The sequence below is a fragment of the Mytilus edulis genome, chromosome 12 (assembly GCF_963676685.1).
Source record: "Mytilus edulis chromosome 12, xbMytEdul2.2, whole genome shotgun sequence".
In the NCBI taxonomy this organism is placed as follows: domain Eukaryota; kingdom Metazoa; phylum Mollusca; class Bivalvia; order Mytilida; family Mytilidae; genus Mytilus; species Mytilus edulis.
Window position 1 is genome coordinate 10,241,216 of NC_092355.1, and position 24,779 is coordinate 10,265,994.

Below are 24,779 nucleotides of genomic sequence, written 5' to 3' on the forward strand. Positions count from 1 at the left end.
TGGGTGTCCTTCACCTTTTTTCAGCATTTTTTGAAGAATTTATTAAACTAAAAGTTATATTGTATGTGTATTTTGATTGGAAGGATTTACAGCCAAGAGTAAAAAAAGATAATAATTTTGTTTTCATTTTCCTTCAGTGTTGATTTCTGGTGCCCTCGACTCCAATCTTAATTGACTAGGATTGTCAGTTTACCTATCCATTGGCCTTCAGTGTTGATTTCTGGTGCCCTCGACTCCAATCTTAATTGACTAGGATTGTCAGTTTACCTATCCATTGGCCTTCAGTGTTGATTTCTGGTGCCCTCGACTCCAATCTTAATTGACTAGGATTGTCAGTTTACCTATCCAAGGTCAGTGGTTTTCACCAGGCACTATGTCTTCCTCAACCTATAAAAACTGAACGCCACGAAATAGCCCAAAAGTGGTGCTTAAAATAGCATCTGTAGATGACAGCCTGTAAAAGTCTTATAAAAAGGATCTATTATAGCTAGTATTCTTGTTCATGATCAATTCCAAATTAGCAGTATATACACATAGATGTGTTTTGGTCTGTATAAAGAAATAAGAGCAGTGCTGACGTCATTGGCAGATAAAATCCTTAAATCACAGACGCATATATATAGAAAGCTGCAAAGCTTTAAACTGTAATACTCTTATAGGAAAAACCATTCTAGTGGACAGCATGTAACAGACAGATTAAATACAATGAAAGAAAGGTTGATTGATTTATAATGGTGTTTTGTTAACACTGTTACTGTTTTTAGCACAGTTATAAAGCTTTTGGTATATAACCATATAACTGCAGCAGTTGGGGAAGCTGGAGAGAAAACCTTGGGTAGCAAAACATGAAAAAACTGGCATGATTAGGATTGAAGTCAAACACACCTTGCCTCAAACAAGGATTTATATACGGTAGTAAGACTTACTATATAAATCTTTGTCTATCAGGTTTGAAGCTACAACCTCAGTGTTGTAAGGCTAGCTATATATATATATAGTGATGGCCGTAGATGGACACACTCATAATTCAGACCATTTGGCCATGTAGGTGCCTGAAATAAAGGAAAAAGGTGTATCCATACGAACACATGATGAAAATTAAAAGCAATGCAAAAATATCTTTATCGTTGTTCTGCATCTTATAGTTATGGCCAGACCTTCAACGTGAAATAGCCAATGTAGATTTTATTTTTAGATATGAGAATGCTAATTGTGAATACAGAAAAAAATGCATATTGATATATGTGTTGGATTTCAGAAATATGGATTTCAGAATTTGAATTGTTATTATTGCGATATTCACCCAGTTGCATTATTGGCAAAATTAATACAAAGTAAAAAAAAAACTCACAATAGTTTCTAAATTAACAGTATTTGAAGTTCAAAGCTATTTTCAATCACATATTATGCTTTATTTAATTTTTACATTAAACATTTCTCATTGACTGCAAAATGAAAGTAGTTCTTAGACAAAATGTTAGAAGCTAATGGAAGTTTTTTTGTATGATGGACACTGTTTTCTACCAATTAACTTCATGCCATTTAATTAAAGATAACTTGTTTTTCTGTAGGCCATATATTTAATTAGAAATGTCTTGTTTTTTCTTTAGTCCATATATTTAATTAGAAATAGCTTGTTTTTCTTTGGTCCATTTAATTAGAAATATTTTTCTTTCTGTGGTCCATTTAATTTAGCCATGTAAGATTGTCAAAACATCAACAAGGAAGTCAAGAGATTGATTACCATTTCATTTGAAAGGGTTAAATGTTATATCTCCTAGGGAGAATTTGATTGTCCATTTGGGAGAATTGAAGCATTATATACATTAAATCTATTGATTAACATGATAAACACTTTATTATATATACTTTATTGTTTTGACCTTGATTTACACCTTATTCATGCACAGTGCATTAAAGATTCATGAGCAAAGTAAGTACATGTGATAAAAGTTCTTAGTGCAATAAGGTCATACATGTTTTTCTCTCTCAGAAATGGGTTAATAAGGCTCTTATTAGATTACTGCTCTAGAGTACATACAGTCAGATGTATTACGGATGTGAGAGGTATATACTTAAGTTTTCTTGAAACCTAGGATACATATATCCTTCATTCCTGGGTGGTTAATAAGAGAGATTGTCGTAGGTCACATAGTGTGTATAAATGTATTGGTTGTCAAAGTTATTGTGATGATTTTACAGTGACTTGACTGATAGTGTTGCTATCCAACAGTTGCAATTCATTCAAAATTTTGACCAAATTGCAATTTGTTTTATTAAACCAAATTGTTCAACTGGTCAGAAATTTGAACAAATTGTTCAGTCAAAATGTGAAAGTGCAAGGTGATAAAATAAATCATACTTACAATCCTATAAGACTTTAACTCCACTGTGTTGATGTTATTTTTAAATTAGTTTATCAATCTGTATAGTTATATATAGCTATTACCATACTAAAGGTGAACTGTTTTATTTGTAATTGCTATAAAAATGTCCAAACTAAGCTTTTATATAGTTTTTCTTTCAAAATGTATTCTATATTCATAAGAATCACACAGTATATGAATAAAAACATCATATTCAGTAAAATAATTTGTAAAATTGCAATATATTTGTAGGAAGGGGAGATAATCTTTTTTGGTTTCAAAAAGTCTTTATTCAAAAGAATAGTATTTTAGGTTATTTCCCAAAGGAAACTTATCAATAGCATATTGTTATTTCACATATAGTTTACTGAATATATGATGTATTATTTTAAATGATATATGATTCTTATAAATATAAAATCCTTTTCGAAAGAAAAACTATATAAAAGCTTAGTTTGGACATTTTTATAGCAATTCAAAATAAAATAGTTGACCTTTAGTATGGTAATGGCTATAATATAACATATATGATATAATATAATTATACCAATTGCAACTCATTCAAAATTTTGACCAAATTGCAATTTGTTTTATTAATCCAAATTGTTCAGCTGGTCAAAAATTTGAACAAATTGTTCAGTCAAAATGTGAAAGTGCAAGGTGATAAAATAAAATATACTTACAATCCTATAAGCCTTTTACTCCACTGTATTGATATATTATATCATATATGTTATATTATAGCCATTACCATACTAAAGGTCAACTATTTTATTTTGAATTGCTATAAAAATGTCCAAACTAAGCTTTTATATAGTTTTTCTTTCGAAAAGGATTTTATATTTATAAGAATCATATATCATTTAAAATAATACATCATATATTCAGTAAACTATATGTGAAATAACAATATGCTATTGATAAGTTTCCTTGGGAAAATAACCTAAAATACTATTCTTTTGAATAAAGACTTTTTGAAACGAAAAAAGATTATCTCCCCTTCCTACAAATATATTGCAATTTTACAAATTATTTTACTGAATATGATGTTTTTATTCATATACTGTGTGATTCTTATGAATATAGAATACATTTTGAAAGAAAAACTATATAAAAGCTTAGTTTGGACATTTTTATAGCAATTACAAATAAAACAGTTCACCTTTAGTATGGTAATAGCTATATATACCTATACAGATTGATAAACTAATTTAAAAATAACATCAACACAGTGGAGTTAAAGTCTTATAGGATTGTAAGTATGATTTATTTTATCACCTTGCACTTTCACATTTTGACTGAACAATTTGTTCAAATTTCTGACCAGTTGAACAATTTGGTTTAATAAAACAAATTGCAATTTGGTCAAAATTTTGAATGAATTGCAATTGTTGGATAGCAACACTATCAGTCAAGTCACTGTAAAAGCGTAACATTCACATGTTTGTACATGCCCATGCTACATATCTTCTGGCAAACAGGAACACAATTAAAACCTGAAAATAAAAAAGAATGATGAAATTTATTGATAATAATCAGTGCTCCAGCTAGAATTCAAAAGGGGCAGGGTGCCAGTGGAGGGCAGGGCACTTTTTAATGATAGGAGAAGGCACTGCTCATTTCTTTTGTCTACGTCCCTGCGTGTATCACGAGTTCACATATTTTTTTACTGTATATATTGTCAATAAAGATGCATAAGTTGTTGTTTTGATTATTTATTCTATAAAATTTGCATAAGAAAAGTCATTCATACTACCTGTTCATACAACATGGCAATACACATTCATACTATTAACAAAAAAAGGCAAAATAATCTTACTATTCTTCCCCACCCCCTCTCCTTCCAAAAAGAAAGAACATATAAAACTAAACATTTCATAGTTTACCATACATGTACAGAATAATCAACAGCAAAAAAATTTTGTTTGACAAAAACTTTTAGGATATTGTTCGAAATTTGATATCATCTAATGTTTTTTTAATCTGGATATTTGAGTGAAATCACAAATTTGAATAGTTGTGAGACTTTTTACAATATTATAATCTCTGACCCTCTAAGATGGAAACTGGGCCCATAGTAGGAAAAGCAAAGGAATTGTTCATTATCGATTTCATATTGAGGTATTTTTAAGTCACAGTGGGGTATCTCAAAGTCACTGTGTTGTATCTCAATGTCACAGAGTGGGGTATCTCAAAGTCACGGACGTATCTCAATTTATGCAAAGGAGCAGGTACAGTAAGACCCCTTTTTTGCCCCAAAATATAGCAGTTTTACAAAATTTTGAAAATGTTATCTTTTAGTTTAAACAATATTTTATTCAAATAAATTGAATTGGATTGGGCAACAGGCATAGCTAGCCTACGTAAGCCCTCTCCACATGTTATCTTTTAGCTATTAATTGGAAAGTAAAATGCTTCTGCTACATAAATATGGGCTGTTTTTGACAATACAATGCACATATGTTGGGTACGTATACCAGCGTCATTAATTCATGCTAAATTACTGAAATCTTCACAATTTGAGCATTTTAGTTAAATTTTAGACAGTTTTCGTCTATAATGGAAGTGGCTGCATTCGTTTTCATTCATAATATTGAAATGTAAGTTGTATTTGATGATAATACATAACATATATAAAGGTAAAGGATGAATACGGATGCGGCCACTTTCATTTTTGTCAAAAACCATCTGAAAAGTGACGTTTTTTTGCATATTTGATAGATTTTTCATATTTAAGCTTGCATCGGAGCGTTTTTAATGACGAAATCAGTTAGAATCTTTCACATAAACTAATTGAATCAATTGATATAGACACTTGAGTATTTAAAAAGTGTCCAAAATCTTTCTTTAGATGAACCTGAAATTTGAGGCCAAAATCTGCCCTTAACTCTCCTTTGGCCAAACCATGAGATCCACAAAATTCGAAGTTTTCCTAAATCCATAAAAAAATTGTAACCAACGAACAAAAAGGTGAATTTTGTATGATTTGTATTAAAAAAAAAAAAGGAATTCAAAACTTATCCCTTTGAAATCTTATTAAAACTTATTCCCTCAAATTCTAAAGCGAATTAGAATAAAGATCTAGGCTACATGATTATTAGACCTTTCCTTTAAGTACATTGACTATATCAATTTATGTATTTAACAATAGAACCTATAATCGTACATTATAATTTGTACAAAATCGGATAAATAGAGTTTGGTCTGTTTTAAGTGCATTACCTTTTGGGTGAACCCATTGAAGGATAACCTTTTTACCTTTTACACAGTTAAAAACACGTACATTGAAAAATTTGAAAATTTGAAAAGTTTTCCGGAGTTTTGTGATGAGAATTAGATTGATAGATATAACAGCTTGCATTGATCTATTTATAGTAAGTTTTCTATAAAGACGTAACGTAAGTTGTTAAATATTGAATATTTATGTGTTTGGATATAAAGCTGTGATCTTTAAGTGTGACACATAGTAAGACACTGTGTTTCCGGTGTAGTATATCAATAAGTATAGTATTAAGTGATGTAAATATTTGTTGTATTCAGTGTCCTCTCTGTTTCAAATAACACTACGGATTGATCTACGGAATTCACAGAAGATATTTCTTCAATTCTGTCGAACTTAGTTTTAATATCAGGTCAGTTTAATGTTTTATTTACAAGTATAGTAATAAAGTGATGTAAATATTTGTTGTATTCAGTGTCCTCTCTGTTTCAAATAACACTACAGATTGATCTAAGGAATTCACAGAAGATATTTCTTCAATTCTGTCGAGCTTACTTTTAATATCAGGTCAGTTTAATGTTCATATGTTTGACATTTTATCTATACGTATGTATAAAGTGATGTAAATATTAGTTATATTCAGTGTCATCGGTTTATTGTCAAATAACACGAATCTGAGTTTTAAATAATATCATGAATTTACCAACGGAATCAGAGACGATTTTCTTCCATTTTTTCTAGCTTAATTGTTATTTCAGGTCAGTTTTACATTTTATTCTTACTGCATAATCACTACGAGAAAAGAAATCAAATGAATAATAAATCTGTTTTTCAACCATTTTTCGATGAATCGTCAATAATTGATATCCAGTATAAATGATATCTATTCTCAACAGTTATCAATCTTAACAGAGACTCAAGGTGACTTGTGATCAATTTTCAGACAATTTGACGGTAATTGAATTTTGTTCATATTTCCTATACATTAAATGTAACTATTATTTACATGATCGCAGAGACTGTCAGGGTAAAATTATGAAATGAATAGAATTATGTCCATTACATTTAGAACCTTGAACATGTTGAAAGCAAATTTAAAGTATATAAAGTTAATATACATATATCGTTATATCTAAATAAAAGATTTCAGGTCTTTATAATTACATGATTTTATTAATACACTGCTTTTATAAAGAACGAAAGTAAGTAAAATTTTTATAGTTTCATGTTTGGTAGATTCATTTATTTTCATGTGTACTAATTTTCGTGGATTGAAGAAAAGTTGTATTTTTGTGAACAGTAAAGTTAGAAATAATTGTGTGCAGTGATTATAGAGATTTTTGAAGAATGATTTAAAAAATGTTTTTAATTAGTACAATTTCAGTCCAATCTGCATACAGATATGTATGGTTTACTTTTACAAATTGTGACTTGGATGGAGAGTTGTCTCATTGGCACTCATACCACATCTTTTCATATCTATGTATTGGTTCTTGGAAGAGATCTAGAGTGGCATTGACCTTCCACATCTTCTTAAATTTTTTTCTAGGTAGCAGATACATGTATATGCAATAGTTCAACAGACTGTTAATGATGGACATTTAAATTTAAATAAAATGGTACATAGGTTGTTTGAAACACATGAAAAAGAAAAAAAATCTCTAGTTTAATAATTGTTAGAATATGAAATAACTATTAAACATTGACCAAAGTGGCGTAATAAATATTAGGCCTGGTTTAAGAAACAAATAAGCAATCAATCCTAATTTTCCACTATCTGACCACTCTTATAACAAGAGCATCTGTGGTCAGTTGGAATTAATCCCCAGCTTATTAGAAGAAATTGGTCTTAACTGTGTACACTTGAATAACAAAAAATGAACGCATTGATAATTGATTTCATTCTGGTTATAAAATTTTCAAGTTGACCTCTTCGACATGTTTGATAATTAGCATCTATGGAAAAATAGATGTACTGGTACTGGTTTTAACTGGTTCTGTGTACATCTGTCATAATAAGTTCCCTCATTCACTTTCAAATCAGATGCATGTATTTTCCATTTTTACCAGATCACAAGCAAAAAGTACTTTTTAGTACACTTGTGTTACATTGTATGCAAAATTGTTATCTAGATCTTATAAGTTAGTCAGGATTCACGGTTAAGTGATAGCTAGTGTATTGTAAAACTTGCACCCATTGTTATATAATAAGGAACACTGTCAGTTACCATTGTAAAGAGAAAAAGTTCCGTCACTTGTTTGGTTTCACATGGTCATTGTTTTTAATCTTATCCATAGAAAATTGTACAATAACCTTTGTCCCTATTTGAAGAAAATGATACTTTCCATCTGAAAGATCTGAGTAAGACTTGATTGTTCAGATAGTAATTTAATAATGGCTGACAAATATACAAGTGGTATCGCTGTAGCGACGTTACGTAACAAGTAATTGTCCCGAAGTTTTGTGCGTGACGTTCCCGGAATAATCGCAGATATTACATTATCGTGACTCACATGTTATGATATAGGTTAGTGAGACAAGTGGCATGGCCTTTGTAAATGTCTTACATGGTGTAATTGGGTCTTAACTTGACACAGCCTTTGTAAGGTACATGGCAGTATAAGGATACCAGTGGCATCTTAAGGTCGTTCAAAAGTTCCAAAATATCAATTGTACTTAATGTTCTTAATATATTTGCTTACTGAGGAAGAACTGTTTAAAATGTAATGTCAGCTTTTAAAATTTTTTGGCATTATGTTTCTTTAAATACGGTGTGAATTATCGATGCAGAAATGATTTGTAATTTTATATTCAAATCAATGCACAAGGCTAAATTTAAATAGATCTGAAATAATTTTGAATTGGAAGTACATTTTAATAATTGAGAATGTAAAATAACAGGCTCTTGAATATTATACCATAAGAATTGTAATATATATGTTACCTTATTTGCATTTCACAAGCTTTAATGGCAATTAAATTAAGTTTTGCCCCCACCAGCTGGTGTGGGTTTTTCTCTGTGTGTTGAAGACCCATTTTGGGCCTTTAATAGGCTGTTTTGTCTTCTCTTCAGTCGTGTTGTTGTCTCTTTAAAACATACCCCATTTCCATGCTCAATTTGATTTGTCAGGATAATGTACTTTTGAGGTTAAATGAAGAAATTTATTACATATAAAAAAGAAGATGTGGTATGATTGCCAATGAGACAACTATCCACAAAAGACCAAAATGACACAGACATTAACAACTATAGGTCACCGTACGGCCTTCAACAATGAGCAAAGCCCATACCGCATAGTCAGCTATAATAGGCCCCGATAAGAGAATGTAAAACAATTCAAACGAGAAAACTAACGGCCTTATTTATGTAAAAAAATGAATGAAAAACAAATATGTAACACATAAACAAACGACAACCACTGAATTACAGGCTCCTGACTTGGGACAGGCACATACATAAATAATGTGGCGGGGTTAAACATGTTAGTGGGATCCCAATCTACTATTGAATTTCAATCTACTATTGATTTTCAATCTACTATTGATTTTCGTCAGAACTTTTCTGAATGATTTGCAATTGTTAATATGCTAAGGTGCTTGCCTATCCTTGGAACATATATATTTTTTTTTAATTGATCCTTACATCCCCCTTCTTTTGGCAATATGTTGCTATCTTCATGCTTTTTTTTGTAAGTTGTTGGGTTGCTGTCTCTTTGGTGATTACCCCTGATTTATATATGTTTCTATTTATACTTCCATTCATATAATCTTAGACAAAAATATACATGCAACATATAGACAATGTATTTAGAACAGATTACTGGACAGTAACCAATTTTTTTTATGAATGATAAAAACAAACAGATAGTTGGATGTTATTGTTCATTACTGTTACATAACTTGATGATCAGTAACAGCCAAACTATTTACAACCGTGACAATTGAACTTGGCAATATTAACTTAAGTTAATTACTGTAAATTCAGAAATTATTAGGAAATATGCAACAGCTAAGTTAAATATAATTGCAAATAATTTAAACTCGCATTTTTGTCAAGCCTGTGACTTTTGTCGCAGAAAGCTCGAAATAGGGACAGAAATCCGGTGGCAGCTACAGCGGCGGCATTAGCTAACTTCTTAAAAGCTTTATATTTTAGAAGGTGGAAGACCTGAATGCTTCATTCTTTGTATATGGATGCCCTATGTTATGAAGTTTCCGTCAGTCTTATGTCCAATGTCCTTGACCTCATTTTCATGGTTCAGTGACTACTTGAAAAAAGTTAAGATTTTTTGTAATGTTGAATTCTCTCTTATTATAAGTAATAGGATAACTATATTTGGTATGTGCCTACCTTGCAAGGTCCTAATGCCTGTCAGACAGTTTTCACTTGACCTCGACCTCATTTCATGGATCAGTGAACAAGGTTAAGTTTTGGTGGTCAAGTCAATATCTGAGATACTATAAGCAATAGGTCTAGTATATTTGGTGTATGGAAGGACTGTAAGGTGTACATGTCCAACTGGCAGGTGTCATCTGACCTTGACCTCATTTTCATGGTTCAGTGGTCAAAGTTAAGTGTTTTTGAGTTTTGGTAATTTTTTCTAATACTAAATGCAATACAGGTCAACTATATTTGGTGTATGGAAATATTTTATGATCTATATGTCTGTTGCACAGGTTTTATTTGACCTTGACCTCATTTTCACAGTTCATTGCTCAGTGTTAAGTTTTTGTGTTTTGGTCTGTTTTTGTTTTAAACTATAAGCAATAGGTCAACTATATTTGTTGTATGGAAGAATTGTTAGCTGTACAGGCCAGCTGTCTGGCATGGTTCTTCTGACCTTGACCTCATTTTCATGGTTCATTGGTCAATGTTTAGTTTTCTTGGTTAATGTTAAGTTTATGTGACAGTTGTAATAAAACTTTATATTTAGGACTATCAACATAATATCAATGATTTAGTAAAGAAGGTGAGACATTTCAGGGTGTTCACTCTTGTTGAAATTTTTGATATGAACTAAACAGGATTTTATTCTATATTGCAAAAAATTAAAATCATATTTTAGTCTAATATCACGATATTGCAATGTTAATTGTTGGAGTAAATATCTTATGTTATCATGTCTTCCATATATTTCCTATAATTCTATATTTATTCAACATTAAAAGATAATTAATAATGCAATGTTTTTGAAATTTTTGTGAATTAATTTTGTAATTGTTCTGAAATAAGTTCACTGATATGACAAAATCGCAATAATAAATTCACACAATTAAATTTCTATATTTACAGTATTCTGTTTAAACCTGCCAATAAAATAAGCTCTGATCAATTGTAAGTACAGAATCAATGGTCACTTCTGTTATAGCTCAGCTGTCTGTTCATGATGCAGATATTAAAAACAATTGTTATGAGTTCATTGAACTGCCATTGTTTTTCATTCTGGAATTAAATCTATCATGATATCAAGTTATCACCTGTCATTGTGCTGTTAATATCAAGTCTAATACTATTATATGATGCCAGTGATTCCATTAGTAAAATGTATTGTTACAAGGTTCCTGACCTATTTACGCTCTATCCTCATATTGACAGAATTGTGCTGCTGTCCAGTTATGTAATAATATCTTGCTGTCTTTAAATAATTATATTAGATGTATGTTTCATTATAATATGTTATTCTGATTGGCTTACAGCAATCTCACGTTATTCCGTAATCAACTTCATTACACAATAAAATTTATCATTCATGATGACATTTGGTCCCCCAATAAAGTTCACAGGTAAATTAAATAAAAACTTGATACAAATCGTGTTTTCATGATCCTTGCTAAAAAATGCAATTATAAGTATTGAATGCTTCTTTTTGTAACTTCATAGGGTTGTAAAATCGTTGGCTGTGCACACATTTTTAGAACGAAGCGCAGACATACAAAATGTACTTTGTTCAATGCTTTTACACCCCAATGAAGTTACAAAAAGAAGCATTCAATTCTTAAATGAATGTTGACCATGTTTATAATTAAACAAATTTAATATTTTAGAATTTTTATTTTCTGCTTATAGTTTCGGCTGCTACAAGCATAAGATAATGAGCAAATAAAAGACCTCCAGTCAGAATAATTTGTCCAGGCTAAGGATCTATCTTCTTTTGGATAATGTTTACTTTTACAATTTTTTTTTTAGAAAAGTTTGACTCAGCATATGATATAAGAGCCAATATTAAATAATTAAAAGCAGAATAATGTATCCAGCTTAGGGTCTTCTTTAGTTGTTACCTTTTTGGGAAAGTCTGAATTAGCATATATAAGAGCAAATATTAGATAATGTGTCCAGGTTAAGAGTCTTCTTTTGACATAATATAAAATATTAGGCAACTCATAATTTCAATTGTATTAAAGCATGATAAATGCATGATAATTTGATCAAGATGTAAATATTATATAGATTATATATTGATTGAAATTTTTGAATTTTAAGCTCATCACTCAACGTTGAATGTACTTAGCTAAGTTTCTTAGAAAAATAAAATAAATGTAAGAATTCATGTGTAAAACTGTATAGTACAACATGCCCAGGGATAAAGAAAACAATACTTACAAAAAACTAGTTTAGCCTCCTACTAGTGTCAAGTTCTTCTATCAAGTCTAAATGAGCTTCCAGTAATGAATTTACGTAATAAATGAAAAAAATATGATTAATTCTGATCAGACACAAGCTTTGCTTCAGGCAAAAATATATAACGTCTTTCTTGTCAGGAAAAAATATTTTATTAATAATTTCCTATGTATAATTGTGGATGATATATTTTTACACATGTATGATTACACAAACTGAACAACCTCAAGGTGTACATTTATAAAAGTGCACTTCCTTCATGTAAACACAGGAATATCAATAATCCAGGAGAGAAGGACCTCATTATAGGAGAGATAAATCAAGTCATCTGAATCAGTGTAGATTTAACAGTGTAACAGGGTGTAAGGCATGTGTCTAATACAATATTAATGTTGGAGGGATATTCATTAATTTTACCCATTCATTTACTGTAGTGCACTTATATTTTGTGATAATGAAATTTACACCTGGTCAAAGAATCCTTATGATCATGTTGATAAGTCATCTGAATCCGTGTAGATTTAACAGTGTAACAGGGTGTAAGGCATGTGTCTAATACAATATTATTGGTGGAGGGATATTATTCATTAATTTTACTCATTCATTTACCATAGTGCACTTATATTATGTGATAATGAAATTTACACCTGGTCAAAGAATCCTTATGATCATGTTGATAAGTCGTCCGAATCAGTGTAGATTTAACAGGAGGGTGTAATTTAGGCATGTGTCTAATACAATATTGATGGTGGAGGGATATTTATTAATTTTACTCATTCATTTACCACCGTGCACTTTTAATATTTCCTGATAATGTAATTTACACCTGGTAAAAAAAATGCTATTAAGTTAACTAAACAAAAGGAATTTAACTGTATAAGTTTAATTGCATTGTGAGAAGTTTTTGTAATTTGTTATCATCATAGAATGTGAGAAGAAGTGCATGGTAAAAGAATTCCATTGATAGAGTTTACATAACAAAAGGCAATTTAACAGAAATAATTTGATTTGGTTGTGAGAAGTTTATGTAATTTGTTATAGACTGCTCAATAGACTGTGGGAAGTGTGGTAACATTTTTGGTTTTTAAAACTGTCTGATGTAAAGTTTGGATGGCAGTATTAATTAAATTGTCAATACTGAGGAATGTACACGACTTTACTAGTCAAGAATCAGACTGATCAATGAATATACTGATGGATTTTTCCTTCTCTTTGCTTTTTATGCCAGTGACGATTTACAAGACAGATTTACATTGTCCGAGCCAATTGATTTCCTATCAAAGTTAATCAAGTTTAACCTATTTTGTTTGTGTGGTCGCAAGTGTACAGTAATTAATAGTAATTGCATTTCGGAAGGATTAATATAAAAACTGGATTAAAAATTTTAAAGCAAAAGCGAGGATTTCTTACGTAACGACTGGAATAATGATCGAGGGAATTATTTGATTTTAGACGAGAGCCAATAATATAAATTGTAACGTGTATTGACTAACACAGTAAGTGTATTAATCTTGTTACAGTTAAAATATATAATTAAAGATAAATTACATGTAAGGTTAACCTTAATTTCAACATTTTCTATTTGTACAATGTCTATGTGAAGTATAGTAGATTTTGAGTGTGTGTGTATATGCAGTGTACATGTGCAGTGTACATGTGCAGTGTATGAGTATATATGTAGAGAGTTTTTTAAACAGTATCCCAACAACATAATGAAATGAAAGCTTAATATGGATAGATTGAGGTAAATATATATATATATGGGCTTATTTGAAAGGTAGTGGTTGATTATAGTAAGGTTTGAGAAGTAGAGGCCCTTTTTGACAGCAAAAAATATTAAAATCATTAAATTTTTTAGATATATACTTCTTTTTGCCCAGCACTATATTTTAGCCATTACTATATATAATAATACACCCCCCTTTCCTAGAAACCTCAATCAGCTATTTGTGTATTTTCTAGTAAAAGAATATTACTATTTAACTACTCCGGGTTCCAATGTTCTGATGTATAATTTCATTTATAAACTGTAACATCTGTGTAAGGTGATTGACTTCATATTGTATTGATTATCAGTTAAAGTTGATATTGTTTTTTTTAACTACCCAATATAAAAGAAACATCAAACATGTTAATTTGAAGGACAAATTGTTCATGACTTGGTGTTATATCATATAAAAATTGTACTTGACCAATTGACGGTTTGTTAAAGTGAATGGTATGTTATATCATATCAAAACAATACTAGACCAAATAACAGAGTAAGAGTGAATTGATTTCCGATAGTTGTCAATACACAGGCAGTTGATTGATACATCTTCTTTGTACTTTAACCTATAAACTTGAAGTGGCACTCAGAATGATGGAGACTATCTGTTTCATAACACATGTATGTAGTGTAGTCAGTCTGAGGTATGATATATTTTCATAAGTTTGCAGACTGACTGAGGGATGATATTTGTTTCATAAGAGAGCAGTCTCACCGAGTGATATCTGTTTCATAAAAGTGCAGTCTGACTGAGGGATATCTGTTTCATAAGAGTGCAGTCTGACTGAGGGATATCTGTTTCATAAAAGTGCAGTCTGACTGAGGGATATCTGTTTCATAAGAGTGCAGTCTGACTGAGGGATATCTGTTTCATAAGAGTGCAGTCTAACTGTAGGATGATATCTGTTTCATAAGAGTGCAGTCTAACTGTGGGATGATATCTGTTTCATAAGAGTGCAGTCTGACTGTGGGATGATATCTGTTTCATAAGAGTGCAGTCTGACTGAGGGATGATATCTGTTTCATAACAGTGCAGTCTGACTGAGTGATATCTGTTTCATAAGAGTGCAGTCTGACTGAGGGATATCTGTTTCATAAGAGTGGAGTCTGACTGAGTGATATCTGTTTTATAAGAGTGCAGTCTGACTGTGGGATGATATCTGTTTCATAACATAAGAGTGCAGTCTGACTGAAGGATGATATCTGTTTCATAAGAGTGCAGTCTGACTGAGGGATGATATTTGTTTCATAAGAGTGCAGGCTGTCTGACAGAGTGTTTCATAAGAGTGCAGTCTGACTGAGGGATGGTATCTGTTTCATAAGAGTGCAGGCTGTCTGACGGAGTGTTTCATAAGAGTGCAGTCTGACTGAGGGATGATATCTGTTTCATAAGAGTGCAGTCTGACTGAGGGATGATATCTGTTTCATAAGAGTGCAGGCTGTCTGACAGAGTGTTTCATAAGAGTGCAGTCTGACTGAGGGATGATATCTGTTTCATAAGAATGCAGGCTGTCTGACAGAGTGTTTCATAAGTTTGCAGTCTGACTGAGGGATGTCTGTTTAATAAGTTTTAAGTCAGACTGAGGGATTATATCTGTTTCCTGAAGAAATTCTGTTGTGAGTTTTATATTCCTACATATTTTACCTTTGGAAAATCATCTGTAATTTAATGACTGTTTTTTGCAAGGAGTTTAGTACAAATCTTTACATGTTATATTGATTTTAGATAATTTTCACTAAAGAAGATTTTTGATTTTTCTCATTTCATCTAATTGGGATTTTTTTTTTCATATCAGACTGTGCCTTGGTATCAAATATATTAAGTGTCTATGGATGTTGTCATTACTAAAAGCCTGAACTTTGATTTTATGATTAATGTTTTTTTGTCATATTAGCCTTTGCTTTGATTTAGGAATGCATGATAAATGTCCAAGGATTTTGTCATTATATAGCCTTCGCTTTGAATTAGAAATTATGATGACTTTGAGTTTGAATGTTCAAGAATTTTATCTCATTAGCTTTTGCTATGATTTAGGAAACCATGACAATTTTGAAAATGTTGTTGATAAGCCATTGCTTTGATTTAGGAAACATAATGTTAACTGCCCAATGATTTTGACATGATAGACTTTGCCTTGATGTATGAAATCATGATATATATACACTTAGGATTTTGTCATAATAATCTCCTTTGATTTATGAAACCATGATAAATGTCCAAGGATTTTGTTATAAAGCCTTTGCTTTGATTTAGGAAACCATGTTAAATGTCCAATAATTTTTACATAATAGCCTGTGCTTTGATTAAGGAAACCTTAATGTCCAATGATTTTGACATTAATTTTAGTCTTTGCATTGATTTAGGAAAGCTTAATGTCCAATGGTTTTGGCATAATAGCCTTTGCCTTGATTTAGAAAACATTAAGTGTTCAATGAATTTGGAATAATAGCCTTTGCTTTGATTTAGGAAACCTTAATGTCCAATGATTTTTACATAATAGCCTTCGCTTTGATTTAGGAAACCTTAATGTCCAATGATTTTGGCATAATAGCCTTTGCCTTGATTTAGGAAGGCTTAATGTCCAATGGTTTTGGCATAATAGCCTTTGCCTTGATTTAGGAAACCTTAATGTCCAATGGTTTTGTCATAATAGCCTTTGCCTTGATTTACATGATTTAGGAAACTTTAATGTCCAATGATTTTGGCATAATAGCCTTTGCCTTGATTTAGAAAACCTTAATGTCCAATGGTTTTGGGATAATAGCCTTTGCCTTGATTTAGGAAACCATGTTAAATGTTGGAGGATTTTGACATAATAGACTTACTCAATTTATAATTTGACATGATCAAAACACTAGATCAAAGGAAATAGAGATTACATTGAAGTATTAAGAGGATTATAACATATATCTCCCAGTGCCCTAATTTATCTTTATTAACAATATATACGTGTGAATGGTGTGTTAAATGGGGATAAATGTTTCACACCCAGATTCCATGTGTCAGTAACAGGTGTCATAGGTTTGCGTCATAAGGAAAAGGACTGACTTTACCAGAGTATTGATTTATTGTATTGTTAAACAAAAACTTAACTGTTTAATTCCATAGATATTGTAGTCTTGATTCTTTAATGGTATTAAAAATGTGTTGGGTGCTCTTGATGTTAGACTTATATTCAATATTACTTTGAGTTGGTCTTTAGGAATTGGATATATACCACAGACTGTAAAGATATTGCATGTCATCGTCAAGGTATATGTATGTGTAAATGTGTAACGACGATAGTCATACAGAGTATGTGTAAATACAAGGAGATGTGAGGTTATATATCAATGAGTTAGAAATCCAACAACACAAAATCCTGAAGACTGTATTTGGATGTACTGTGTTTCAAAAAAAATAAATGTAAGGTTATCCAGAATAGTATAAAGCTGTACTCTGATCATTTCATTCATGATACAGAGAGAGGCCTCTGAGGTCAAACTGTGACCTTTATTTACTAACATCCAGATCATTGGGTAGATACGGACATGTAACAGAGTTGTCTCACTGGCAACTATTATAACTTAAAACTGATGGATTGATATTTAGTAATGCTAAAACTCAAGTGGAAAATATTTCATACAGATTCAGCATGCTCTTGACTTGAAGATGCTAATATTTTCACTTCATTAGAGACAGTGGATTCATTATTATTCTATGATACACATATCCATGGATTTCATAGGTACAGGTCAAACACAAAATTAAGTTTTAACAAATTACAAATTTTCTGCAAGTTCTATAGCAGACTTTGACTATAAACCATGAAATCAAATATCCACGAAAACTCATGTTTCCATGAAAATTGGTACCCACTAAAATTGGTACTTACGAAAATTGGTACCCACGAAAATTGGTACTTAAGAAAATTGGTACTTTAGAAAATTGGTACTTAAGAAAATTGGTACCCACGAAAATTGGTACTTAAGAAAATTAGTAATTAAGAAAATTGGTACCCACGAAAATAAATAAATTCACAGTAAGTTACGATCAATAATACAAATCACTGCAGTAGATAGAGGATTGACTTAATGTTGAACTTGTGGTCACGTTTGTTTACTCTTCTGTATACCAGATATATACACCATTGTAAATAATTATACTCTCACAACACAATAATACTATTCTAGGATTTTCCTCTTTCACTGTATAGGTCGTGTAGATATAAATATTTATAATGTGAAACACATTAACCTTCAGTGCCATCTTTATTAATCTTTGTTGGGTTCATCCTATTCTATGAATGAAATTAACACAATGAATTTGCTGAGTGTTATCATTTGGTGAAGTGTTAAATGCACATCATGTTTAGACACCTGTCTTTTGTTTGTGGTGATGTGTAAAAAGTACATACTGCTGACTCCTAGTTTTGTTGCGGTCAAGGTGTCTAATGCGTATATTCGTTTAAGCACCTTAAAAGACATTTCTTCCCATTTGTGGTGCATAAATTTTCTCTCTGTTTTGAAGACTTATTGGTGACCCTTAGCTGTTTTCTGCTCTTTTGTTGGGTCTGACACATTCCCCATTTCAATACGATTTTGGAGATATAAGCCATTTATTTACATCAGTGAGACATTATGTTATTTATATTTTCCATAGTTTTAAGTCTTGACTGTAAAGCGTAAAGCGTTAGTCAGTTGATGTGAGTCATTAGATACACGGGTAACACTTGTCAATGTTTCTTAGTCATACCAGACATGTAATTCATTAGACGAAAAATTGACAAAATTTTAATTATCCCGTTGCATTGCTAACCTTAGTGTGAAGAATTGAATTTATGATATTTCATTTATTTTAAATTTTAAATTAGTTTCAAATAGATTGAGCTTCTGGTTCAATTACCGTAGTCAACTGTGTTACAAAGGAAGAGGGACTTAGAAATGTCTATCAAGAGAAGCGAATTATGACGATCAATTAATGTCTGTATAATGCTGCATTTAAATGAAGCTGTCAAAATTTATTAAGTTTGGGATTCCTATTTGAGTGCAGTAATAATAAATGAGATTGAAAATCATGAATCGATGTGTGCACTTGAATTCCTGACAACAATTATGAGAGACAAGCTAATAAAATTTAAAGATATTGAATATAAATCCATTCTGAACTTTGAGATAATCTATCATGTCTATAGGAATAAATTAAGTTAAAATCCAACTGTGGTTTAAGTTCTTCCATCGTCACTTTCCTTTATGTTCAATGTTGGGTAACTCAATTCTTACATCAATCATTCAGCCTTTAGAAAAAGCTTCTATGATGAATTGCATTCCACAAAAATGTGGAAGTGCAACTGTATGCAGAATTCATTCAAAATGCAATTTTGTAGGTAATGATAGGTCAATTAATTTTAAGTAAAAGAAAGATTACATAGGCTTGTTCTGAATAACTTGAAGATTACATCATGTTTGTAATTAAGACATAATATTAATGGAGATTGGAGGTTTCCTTTGCTCTTACATAATAATTAACATGTAATGAACAGGGAGCTAAACATTTCTTTGCTGATGTTAATAGGTTCAGTTCACCTCCCTTCAGTAAAATATAGTTTTATGTCTTTGACCTTAACTTTCAAGTATTTTATAAATACAGTTAAGTAACAATAAGAAGCATGGTAAGTAACATTGAAACCAGAACTTATAGATATATGCAGGATATGAGAATTATTGAAGAATTTTATGCCAATTTTGATAGTATAAATTTGAAAAGACCAGCACATTTTGTATGAAATGAGAAACTGAGAAAGCAACTCTTCCTTAAGCTTAAAAAATATCCGAAGCAAGAAATAGCACTCAGTATGAATTACAATTGATCCATATACCATATTTGAAAGGAAAGTGGGTCGGCTGGTCGGGGGTTATATTCCTGTTCTTTCAATGCCATAAAATGTCCATTGGTTTTCTTAAAAACCCTGAATGTTATAAAAGTGAGCATGCTATAGCATGTATAGGTTGTGGTGCACTACTCATCTTGCAGTTTACCAAACATTTTTATACGACCGCAAAATTTGAAAATTTTTTCGTCGTATATTGCTATCACGTTGGCGTCGTCGTCGTCGTCGTCGTCGTCGTCGTCGTCGTCGTCGTCGTCCGAATACTTTTAGTTTTCGCACTCTAACTTTAGTAAAAGTGAATGGAAATCTATGAAATTTTAACACAAGGTTTATGACCACAAAAGGAAGGTTGGTATTGATTTTTGGAGTTTTGGTCCCAACATTTTAGGAATTAGGGGCCAAAAAGGGCCCAAATAAGCATTTTCTTGGTTTTCGCACTATAACTTTAGTTTAAGTTAATAGAAATCTATGAAATTTTGACACAAGGTTTATGACCACAAAAGAACGGTTGGGATTGATTTTGGGAGTTTTGGTTTCAACAGTTTAGGAATTAGGGGCCAAAAAAGGGCCCAAATAAGCATTATTCTTGGTTTTCGCACAATAACTTTAGTTTAAGTAAATAGAAATCAATGAAATTTAAACACAATGTTAATGACTACAAAAGGAAGGTTGGTATTGATTTTGGGAGATTTAGGTCCCAACAGTTTAGGAATTAGGGGCCAAAAAGGGACCCAAATAAGCATTTTTCTTGGTTTTCGCACCATAACGTTAGTATAAGTAAATAGAAATCTATGAAATTTAAACACAAGGTTTATGACCATAAAAGGAAGGTTGGTATTGATTTTGGGAGTTTTGGTCCCAACAGAATAAGGGGCCCAAAGGGTCCAAAATTAAACTTTGTTTGATTTCATCCAAATTGAATAATTGGGGTTCTTTGATATGCCGAATCTAACTGTCATGACTGTGTATGTAGATTCTTTACTTTTGGTCCCGTTTTCAAATTGGTCTACATTAAGGTCCAAAGGGTCCAAAATTAAACTTAGTTTGATTTTGACAAAAAATGAATCAGTTAGGTTCTTTGATATGCTGAATCTAAAAATGTACTTAGATTCTTGATTATTGGCCCAGTTTTCAAGTTGGTCCAAATCAGGGTCCAAAATTAAACTTTGTGTGATTTCATCAAAAATTGAATAAATGGGGTTCTTTGATATACCAAATCTAACTGTGTATGTAGATTCTTCATTTTTGGTCCTGTTTTCAAATTGGTCTACACTAAAGTCCAAAGGGTCCAAAATTAAACTTAGTCTGATTTTAACAAAAATTGAAATCTTGGGGTTCTTTGATATGCTGAATCCAAAAATGTACTTAGATTTTTTATTATGGGCCCAGTTTTCAAGTTGGTCCAAATCAGGATCTAAAATTATTATATTAAGTATTGTGCAATAGCAAGTCTTTTCAATTGCACAGTATTGCGCAATGGCAAGAAATATCTAATTGCACAATATTGTGAAATAGCAAATTTTTTTCTAATTAGAGTTATCTTTCTTTGTCCAGAATAGTAAGCAAGAAATATCTAATTGCAAAATATTGTGCAATAGCAAGATTTTTTTTAATTGGAGTTATCTTTCTTTGTCCAGAATCAACTTAAATCTTTGTTATATACAATATACAATGTATATTCACTTTTTACTACCAACTGATAAATTAAAATAATCTTTACCATTCAGTGATAACAAGCAGTTTTTTTACATCTTAATATTTTATGATGTATTTAAATGAGTAGTTATTGTTGCAAACTCCATTAGAAATTTTAATTGAGATTAGTTTTGGAATAAGGGAAAGGGGGATGTGATTAAAAAAATTGGGTTCAATTTTTCTCATTTGAAATTTCATAAATAAAAAAGAAAATTTCTTCAAACATTTTTTTGAGAGGATTAATATTCAACAGCATAGTGAATTGCTCTAAGAGAAAACAAAAATTTTAAGTTCATTAGAACACATTCATTCTGCTGTGTCAACTATTTAATCAGAATCCAAATTTAGAGCTGAATCCAGCTTGAATGTTGTGTCCATATTTGCCCCAACCGTTCAGGGTTCAACCTCTGCGGTCGTATAAAGCTACGCCCTGCGGAGCATCTGGTTAGCTGTAGATATACCCAATAATGTAGAAATCCTGTGTTAATGTTATCTTCTTATACATTAATATTGCAGGTTTAACTGTAGATAGATAACCCTATTAATGTCAACTTCTCTTTCATTGCAGGTTTAACTGTAGATATACCCAATAATGTAGACATACAGAATAACAACAGCAATGTAGCTACCAGTCCCAATGTCAGTAAACCAACATCCCCTCTGCGTTTTGTTGGCCAGCTGTTACATCTTGGAAATCGGCCACAGAATAACATGTAAGTCAATAAAAGTGTTTGGACATGCGATGATAGATCCTCTTGTTTTGGAAGGGAAAAAATAGATACATTGGTAACTCATCTAAACAATTTAAGATGATTTGCCCAATGGAGACGTCCTTGTATATACACCACAGTGTCACACTGGAATATACTCTACGTATAAGTATAGAGCATGTTTGAAGTGATATATAACTAGTTCAAAAGTCTCCGTTTACTCATTTCATGATTTCATACATTCGTATCATGTTCATTTATAAACACTATTATTATTAAGTTTATATTAACCAACCTAACAAACAAGCAAGTTAACTTTGAACATTGTTCTTGTAACATTTAACATTAACTTCTAATTAAAGACTGTAAATACCATTTGCATGTGCCTTACTGATGATGCTGCTTCATATATTGGTATAAAACTGTGGAATTTTTTATTTTTTTTGGGTACACCTTTTTGGTGGATCAAGGATCAAGACCAATTGTATTTTTTTTTATATTTGTTGCCATGGTTTTGCAAAAATTTGTAGTACATTGTAATTATTTATGGCATGGTAGAGGTCTTTATGAAATGTAGGATACTGTGGATTTGTTTTTTGAGGATTTTTTTGGGGGGTGGATATTTGATTTTATGATTTTGCCTGTCTGTAGAAAATTGGTACTTATTTTAGGTCTTATTTACCCCCAAAATCCACATAAACTGGTAATTTTATTGGAAAAATTAATTAATTATTCGCCAATAAAAAATGTACACACAAATATGGAAATATAACTAATATCGTGAATATTATGAGCAGACATCTTTCAGCAATGAAAAATCAATATTTAGCTTTAACAGAGCCGAAATATTCGGGGTAATCCCAAATATATGAAAAAAATGATACCTTTGAAAAAGAATGATTTTAAAAGATTTGTCTTTTCAGGAGAAGGTTTAGGTGAGGTATCTTGGTCTATAAATGGTGGGAAATACATTTTCATTTTACCCAAGTCTTCCTGGAATCCTGCAGACCCTTTGTTTTATTTTGGTGTGTTGAGAATTTTTTGACTTTCTATTGTGTCAATTTTAAAACAGTGATATTTATTTTGAACTTAGTCTGTGTATTTTTGATAACTTTTGGATTATTTTTGAAAGCAAGCTATGAGCATGGGCTGCTAAATCTTTTCTTAAGTTATTTCTGTTTATTTGGTGTTTGGTTGAATGTTTAATGCAGTGATAATGTTAAAAGATGTTTAAAGCTTCTTAAATAAAAAGGGGGGTATAGAAACAGTTAAAGTTGAAGTATGGCAACATTATGCCCAAATAAACAGACAAACAAACCCCAGTCTGTAGTAGCTGTCATGATTTGAAGTCTATACCTATATTTTTTAGAGCTAAATTCTAATTATGTTTGAGGCTGACTTCAGTTTCATTCTATCTCAATTCTTCCTTATGTTCATTTTGTACTTAAATTCTAATGTTATTAGGTTTTAAAAATGTTAAGATTTATTTTTTCAAGCTCAATGAATGTGGAACGTCTTTTAAGACGAGGTAGTCTTCCTGCTTTCAGGTATTGTAAAGCACAAATCATATCATTTTATTATCAACTGCTTCAATTTTTACGCACTGTCAAATGATTTTATTTGCCTTCATTTACAGCATGAATGTCATGGGAGGAAGAGTTAGTTCCCTTTTCAAGTAATATACTATTAGTTCTCATGCTTTAATAGTCTGTTTATATCCTTGGCTTACCACATTATTTGCAGGCTAGCCTAGGGCTGCTTCCATAAGTGTTTTCATATAAAGGGACACAACTATTTCAAGGGACACAACTCTAAATGTACATATCACTCAATCTCCTTGGCTTGCTGCAATTTAAGCAGGCAAGTCTAGGCTGCTTCCACAAGTGTTTTCATATTAAGGGACATAACTTTACTAGGGAACAGAACTCTAAATATTACTTGTTAGCCTGTTTATACAGCATGAATGTCATTGGAAGATGAGTTACTTCCCTTTTCAAATAATGTATTAGTTCTCATGCTTTAATAGCCTGTTTATATCCTTGGCTTACCACATTATTAGCAGGCTAGCCTAGGCTGCTTCCACAAGTGTTTTCGTATAAAGGGACATATAACTTTGCCAAGGGACACAACTCTTACTGAATATATTAATCAATATCCTTGGCTTGCCACATTTTTATCAGCCTAGCCTAAGCTGCTTTCACAAGCGTTTTCATATTAAGGGACATAACTATGCCAAGGACCACAACTCTAACTAAATATTACTTGATAACCTGTTTATATCCTCGGTTTGCCATATTTTTATCAGGCTATCCTTAAAAAAACTGCTTGAACAAATGTTTTCCAATTAAGGGACATAACTCTTCCAAGGGACACAACTCTGTAACTGAAATATTACTTTTCACATCTTTTCTACAAGGTATTGGAATGATGTATCTATAAATATTTATTTGATGTGTTTACAGCTTATATATGCCATGACTTCTATATTCTACATATTTTTGTGTGAAAGTGAGGCTTGGGTGAAAACTTA

At 31.3% G+C, this 24,779-nt stretch overlaps 1 protein-coding gene across 21 annotated transcripts in view; it reads left to right on the forward strand.

Moving 5' to 3' along the window:
* LOC139497102 (transmembrane and coiled-coil domains protein 1-like) overlaps positions 1 to 24,779 on the forward strand; it is a 66,512-nt gene that overhangs the window by 14,539 nt on the left and 27,194 nt on the right. For 5 of the 21 annotated variants that reach the window (XM_071285158.1, XM_071285159.1, XM_071285160.1 and 2 more), the window contains 2 exons: positions 22,108 to 22,252; positions 23,746 to 23,796. In XM_071285158.1, the coding sequence (XP_071141259.1) occupies positions 22,108 to 22,252; positions 23,746 to 23,796 (196 nt within the window). Of the gene's footprint in view, positions 1 to 5,606; positions 5,999 to 6,057; positions 6,154 to 10,885; positions 10,923 to 13,111; positions 13,703 to 22,107; positions 22,253 to 23,745; positions 23,797 to 24,779 lie in introns of those variants that run through there. The other 16 variants (XM_071285169.1, XM_071285163.1, XM_071285176.1 and 13 more) reach the window with 12 other exon arrangements.